This window comes from Eurypyga helias, unplaced genomic scaffold (assembly GCF_000690775.1).
Source record: "Eurypyga helias isolate BGI_N326 unplaced genomic scaffold, ASM69077v1 scaffold2570, whole genome shotgun sequence".
In the NCBI taxonomy this organism is placed as follows: domain Eukaryota; kingdom Metazoa; phylum Chordata; class Aves; order Eurypygiformes; family Eurypygidae; genus Eurypyga; species Eurypyga helias.
Window position 1 is genome coordinate 50,037 of NW_010226163.1, and position 6,943 is coordinate 56,979.

At 41.6% G+C, this 6,943-nt stretch overlaps 1 protein-coding gene across 1 annotated transcript in view; it reads right to left on the reverse strand.

The window, feature by feature from the left end:
• Window positions 1-272: 272 nt before the first annotated feature.
• N4BP2 (NEDD4 binding protein 2) overlaps window positions 273-6,943 on the reverse strand; it is a gene marked incomplete at its 5' end in the record, with an annotated part of 19,759 nt that continues 13,088 nt past the window's right edge. Inside the window, 5 exon segments of the mRNA XM_010151823.1 lie at window positions 273-318; window positions 1,107-1,230; window positions 3,006-3,174; window positions 5,615-5,800; window positions 5,937-6,075. Coding sequence (XP_010150125.1) covers window positions 273-318; window positions 1,107-1,230; window positions 3,006-3,174; window positions 5,615-5,800; window positions 5,937-6,075 — 664 coding nt within the window.

Genomic DNA, 6,943 nt, shown 5'->3' on the forward strand with positions numbered 1-6,943 from the left:
CTTTAAAACACCACATACAGCTCAGCAGAATTCTTAATCTGCATTTTTGAGACTTGTTGTGTCTTCTTTTTGCAGGTTCAGAAAAGGATCCATTCCAGACAAAAAATTTTCTTGGAAACAGAGTGACAAAGCCACTCGCTGTGCAGTGAGCCCATTTCGAGCAAGGTATCATCCTCTAAAACCGATTACAAAAGAGCATTGCAGTTGTTCAAAAAAGGGTTTTAGCTGTGATGCGACACCTCGGTTTCTACATTCCTCTTCTCAACCACCCTTCAACTCAGCATGACTTTCAGGCAGCCTGGTTTTGTTTCAGTGAACCTGTGGAACAAGAAAGGACGAAGCTTCAACATGAAAGCTCTGTGCAACGCCACCTCCTTCAGCCCTCATCCAACACACGGAGAGCGGTAAGGTTCTCAGTCAAGTATGTGTGCATGTGAGTCAGGAATTCTGCATCATGTCCTCTGGATGTGACAGTGAGGGAGGATTTTACGGGGTCTGGAGAAGTGAAGAGCTGGAAACTGCAGAAACTAAGAGAAAGATTTTAAACAGCTGTCCAACATTCTTGGTTATAGTCATTCTGTTCCCCTTTTCCTGCTCCCCTTTCATTCCCTCTTCAAAACAGATTTTCTCCCTTGTCTTCTCTAGAAAGTAAGAAGGAAATGGGAAGGGAAGTCTTTGCTATTTCAGAGTCCCACCTTCGCAGTCACCTTCACAAACACACTGATGCCAGCCCAGACTTGCTAAACTGCTGTCCTACGTAAGAACCCGAGGGCTACAGCAGGTACTGGAGACCAATAAAGCGCAGGATTAACAACTTTTCACAGTGAAGCCAGCAACCTTCAATGGAACTATGCAATTAAACCATGTTAGATAAGTTTAATTTATAGTGGTTTGATCTACCTCGAAGGAAAGGATCTAATGTTTCACAGGTGCCCCGAACAAGATGGTTTTGTGTCACACAACAATTGCACTGGATTTACAGAACTGCAGACCTGCCTTAATCTGACTATCAGTTTACCAGCACTCTAACTTCAATTTTCAGTTAGTTAAATGTGGGTTAAGGGGGGGGGGGGGGGGGGAAATCAGTAACAAAAATCTAAACTCACCTGAAGTTGTGGCTTGTGAGGTATCTGATAGCTGCTGGTCTGATGCGAGCAACCCCTCCCTGACTACGGCTTCCTCTTCCCGTGATAACGCAGAGATACGGTTTACCGCCAGTCTGCTGGTACTCTGTAACAGCAGGGATTGCAACGGTTAAAATTCTCCCTCGGCAGAGACCTGGCCTTCAGTACAACCCTTCCATCCATCCTTCCAAAAATTCTCACCCGTGGTTTAGAACTTTGCTCTCCCAGGCTGGCTATGCATCTTTTACAGAAACAGAGCCACTTCCCCCCCCTCTTCTGAACAACACGCCCTGAAAAAGTACAGTCAAGCTTTTGAAATCCGGATTGCTTTGCAATATGCACGTTGTGATCATCACAAAATCCTTCTAATTTCGTAGCAGCTTCACTGTTTCTATCATCTAATCTTCACTTGGAATTTACATCCTGTGGTGCAAATTAAAATTGCCAAATTAAAAGAGGTGGGTGTAATTTAGCTAGTTTTTAAATGACCTTTCTCTCTACCGTTTCACGTTTTTTCTTAATTAATGTCAATAAAGGAATAACATTTTGTTGGAGACAGACAGACAGAGGAAAATGTAAGCCCACACAGTTTTTGACATTTAAGTCACAATTATTCGATCTAACTTCTGCTGTGGTGGAAGCACATAAATCAACAGATCAACACATCACATCAGCTTTATTAGGGCATCTGGCCCCGATGACAGGAGAAATTACTCTTCTCCCAGAGATCACAGCAACTGAAATGGATGGAGAGTTTGGAAAAAAGAGGAAAAAAAATATAAATTGAACTGGATTCTCACAACAAGCCAAGATGTGCCAGTTGGAGATTATCGGTTCACATGACATCTTTCCTCCACTACCCTCTCTCTCTCTGCAGTTTAACTTCAGCGGGGTTTTATTTTAGCCTACTGTTAATTCTGCCCGGTATCAAGCCCCGTCCCATGTATGCACACCAAAATGAATGTTTTCTTTTAGATTTAGGCGAGTGGACTTAACAGAGCATCCCTATCATCATTCCACGACTCCTGATGTAAGCACAGCTCAGAAAATTTAGCTCCAAAAAGCATTAGGTTACAGTTTCAAGTACACAAATGTCATTTTAAGAATAGCACAAGATAATGGAATTTAATTATCTCTGCTGTATATTGAAAGAAAATAATTATCTAAGGCCCCACTGTACACTTCTGTTTCTACTGTGTAGAGCACTCATAAAAGCCTTCCCAGTGTGCTTAAATTTATAGGATAAACTAATAATGCAGAAAATGTATCTTTTTACAGCAAGAACACTCATTAAGTAGTTGAACAGCCAATTGGGAGAAAAAACCAAGCTCTCAAGCAAAACTACACAAGATGACATTTGTGGAAACAGCAGTATTCTGATCTCCAGAGATCCTGCCAAGAAATCGCAGTGGAATTTGCTGAAAGACAGCTCAAATCACGTACTTTTCACCTAAAAGTTGAAGACAATATAATCATCGGGGTTAAAACTCCAACATAATGATTTTTCTTTAAACAGTTCAGAGAAAGCAACGCGAAGATGACACAAATGTTGGTATTACCACCTCCGTTAGAAATGGCAGGAGGGCTGGATCAAGTCTTCAATAAGAAAATAAACGGATGAAACAGAAGGAAAAGGAAAGTGTACACAGAAGCACAGGGGGTGGTGAGGGGAGTGCTAGAGAGAGCAAAAAGCATCACTGCCACATCAAAAAGAAACAATTCCACGTGGGAACTTTGCAAATAAAACAACACAAGAGCCAGTTATTTTCACACGTTATTAAATCATATTAATTCTCTCTGATACTGCCATATATTGTGAATTCTCAGCAAAAAATTAGGAGAATAAATTTCAGGGGGCAGACATTATTAGCAGATTCCTACCTTCACTTTTTTCCTGCAGCACTCTGGACAACTGATTCACAGCTTCCTCCACATGGAGACCATGCAAATCCAACACATTCATAGGCAGCAAGGAAGCATTTACCCTCTCAAAGATTTGCGCAGCAGCAGCGTGGTTGGCTTCTCTCATCTTCTGCTCATGAAGGCGACCCTTTATTCATAAGCACAGCAACTGTTACACACCGAGACATAACCTAAGCTCCACGCTGGGGTCAAACGACAGTACTGGCAGGGTGCTTTTAGCTCACAGGTTGAAGCAGTAAGATTTATAAGATTTATATTGGGGGCCTAGAAGGAAGCTGGGGGGGACTTTTTACAAGGGCCTGTAGTGACGGGACAAGGGGTAACGGGTCTAAATTGAAAGTGGGGAGGTTTAGATTGGATATCAGGAAGAAGTTCTTCCCGGAGAGGGTGGGGAGGCACTGGAACAGGTTGCCCAGAGAAGCTGTGGATGCCCCATCCCTGGATGTCTTCAAGGCCAGGCTGGATGAGGCTTTGAGCAACCTGGTCTAGTGGAAGGTGTCCCTGCCCATGGCAGGGGGGTTGGAACTGGATGGGCTTTAAGGTCCCTTCCAACCCAAACCAATCCATGATTCAGTGATTCTACAATAATCACAACAGAACTTCTGGAAGAGGCTCAGCAAGACCTACTCAAAAGGAGATTTCATGAAATCTGTTCGTAAGGAACTACTCAAAGCTGGCACAAAGAAGAAATTAAAACAAAAGTTTTCCAAGAAGGAAATAAAGGAGACAGAAAAGGCACAAACCCCTCAGGCTTTACATAAGCTAGAAAGTTACACTCCATGCTCATTTTCAGATTTATTATCCTAACAATAGAATTTTACTTTCTGAAAGTATTTTGCTAAAAATTTAATGAAACAATGTCAGAAAAAGTGCCCAGGAAAAACCTGCTGAGTGTTACAGCTGAGGTTAATGCTTGTGAGCACAATCCCTAAAAATCAGACAAGCCAAGGGCAAACATTTCTTTTTCCTTTTTAAATAGTTGCCTATTAATATTTTGGACAGATCTTTTATGCAGTGCCTATCGGGATTAGGGGCAAGGAGCAGTACAGGGTTATCCACATTACCCAGTGAACATGTACCAACTATTTCCCATGAACCCTGCAGTGACAGCCTGTGAGAGACTGAGGCAACAAATTGTGTCTCTGAAGATCCCTCGGCCCAGTCTGAAGAGGAATGAAGACTTAACTCCAGGTATTGGACTGACAAGGGCACAAGAGAACTGAGGTGACAGTCTGCCTTCCTCTTTCTTAAAATGGGTCATCTGAAGTGTATTAGTGTCAGACCAGAGACACCAGCCCCACAACTCTTGCTCACAGAGGACTCCCAAGACATGCTAAGACCACCAAACATCAAGTATTTTTCATAAAGAAAGGTGGCTTAGTTTGCCTTTTTATTACCTAGAAGAAAATGTATCATAAATTTTCAGATTGTCCTTGTTGTTACGGCTAAGAACAAAAGTAAGACAGGACTTGAAATTACATTTCTCTTTAAAATCATGCAGACCTTTGCTTAGAAACTCTCCAAACTTCAAGAATATAGAAACAAAGCTCATTATAAAGACCGATAATCAATACTTCTTACATGTAGAGTAACAATCTAAACATTTAGAGTGATACGTTTTACCAATTGCATTGAAGCTTTTTAATAAGCAAATTCAAGTGACTCATTATTACATTTTCCTTCTGTCATAATGCAATTCATGGTTTAGAATGAAATGCTTCTACAAGATGAATTCTTACGTGCTATTAGATCAGAGAAAAGCTACAGCCTGTACCAGTATTTTTAAGAGTGGTCCGAATGAAGTGCAAACAGAAGGGTCCCATGTGAAGGGACCGAGAAACCAATGTACAGGAAAGGTTAGAACACTCGACAGTTGTAATCAAGAACATGATCAAACTGGTATGTACAGAGAAGTGCGCTTGACCCAAGACCAGAGCGCCTGTGCTCCAAGGCCAGAGCACACAAGACTGATCACAGCAGATCTACACCCCACACCACACCACCTTTATCCCAACCCACGGCAGACTGGAGCCACAGTTAGAACGAGGAAGCAGACAGCAGACAGCAGTCTTGCCCAAGATCTGTGGAGGATGAAGACAGCGAGATTCTGAGGCAAAAGATCGCATCTTAATACCTGACTCCTAAAAAGTACGAAGGACGTGTCTACAACCAGTTCTTCACCAATTAAGATGAAGCCAAGGGACATACGGAGGATTTGAAAACGGATGTTTGTTGCAGTCCGTGTGACACATGAGCAACGCTGGCCAGACCACACGAACACCGGTCATGGTGCTTACAGGCACGTGGATGCGAGAGTGAGAAGGAGCACATGCGACTAAGCGCTCAGTACCATCTTCCGTGAGGTCTGGCACTGAATTTGGTTCCATTAGCTTCCCGTATCAGCATCACGACTAGTGAAAGGGGGTTTACTTGTAAGGTGACTCTCAATATAACCCACCCCAAACAGTAACTGAGCCAATTTTGGCACAATGTTTTTCTTATCACTTGCAATTCGACGTTTAAGTCCCCCAGTAAATTCAAGCAAAAAGCACAATATTGACATTTACCTGATGTGCATAAAATGCTGCCACAGGCCTCATACCCATGCGATAAGCCTCCTCAGCCTTTTTCAAACATTCCTGTCTCTTTTGCTGGTGACAAAAAGCTTCTGCTCTTAGATCATCATACTGCGGATACTCAAATTCTTGATATATTTCACTCAAAGGATCATCCTCTTCCTTACTTTTTTTTGCCTGTAGGAATTTGCAATGTTGAAGCCAAGCATGCATTGTAGGCTGTTGTCATTAACATAGCTTTGGATATATTTGTAACTACTATATATAAAAAAAACCCAAAAAACCCAAAAACAACCAAACAATGGAGCAATACCTTCTTCTCCCGGTTCTTTACAGCACTGTATGAAGAAACAGTTTCATTCTGCTGAACGCTTTCTTGAGCTATAACTGTTTTTACAGGATCTGCCTCCAGAACACAGTTCAGAAACTGTTCAGTCTGATCTAAAGAGTAGCTGTAAAGGATAAGTAAAATCTGTGACTTTACAAATACATTAATAGCTGCTACGTTTATTAAAATGCGTATTACGGACTTTGATATTGTTACAGAAGTAGATGACAATGGAAATAAGGCACCGGAATGGAATTTTCCACCTTATTACAACAAGGCTTGCAGAGTCACTGTACTGCATTACTGGCATCAACACACATACAGTCTTGGCTGATTGAAACTTAATTGAGGGGCACTTAGATTTTAAAAGGACAATGAAGCGCTGGAGTAAATTGCACCCTACCTTAATCCAACAGACATTAGTTTAGAAGTAAACACTGCTTGTTGGGCTGGATAAGTCACTTCATCTTAAATCTTCTCCACTCAGGGTTAGAGAGTACAAACTCGTTTAAAACTAGCTCAGTTTTCTGAAACCATTATGCAGGAAAATTCTTTTATTTCCAGTCAAGCTTTGTTATTAAATTTAATGAAATAAGAATAGGACATCAGTTGCCATCAGATTTCTAGTAAGCCCTCATTCTTCTTTATTCTTCTTGCTGTCCAGTAAGCAGACAAGAGGAAGACTGATCAAAAGCAAAGACAGATTGTGGGAAAGGCAACACTATGAAGAGAATTTAGAATGTGGAAAACAAGACAGTGAAATGCTGTAGAGATGGATGAAGGATGTATTTTAAGCATCCCATAAGGAAAGGTTTTGATAACAACCTGGACAAGCAGGCATTGCAAACCCATTCGTGAGACAGATATTCAATTGGCCGAGGAGGAAAAAAGAAGTTTCTCTTGAAAAAAAAAAGCTCAGTTCTCAGGAGCTGGGATTTAAGGTAGCCACGTACCCCAGAAATATAATGCAGACAAGATAAAGACAACGTCAG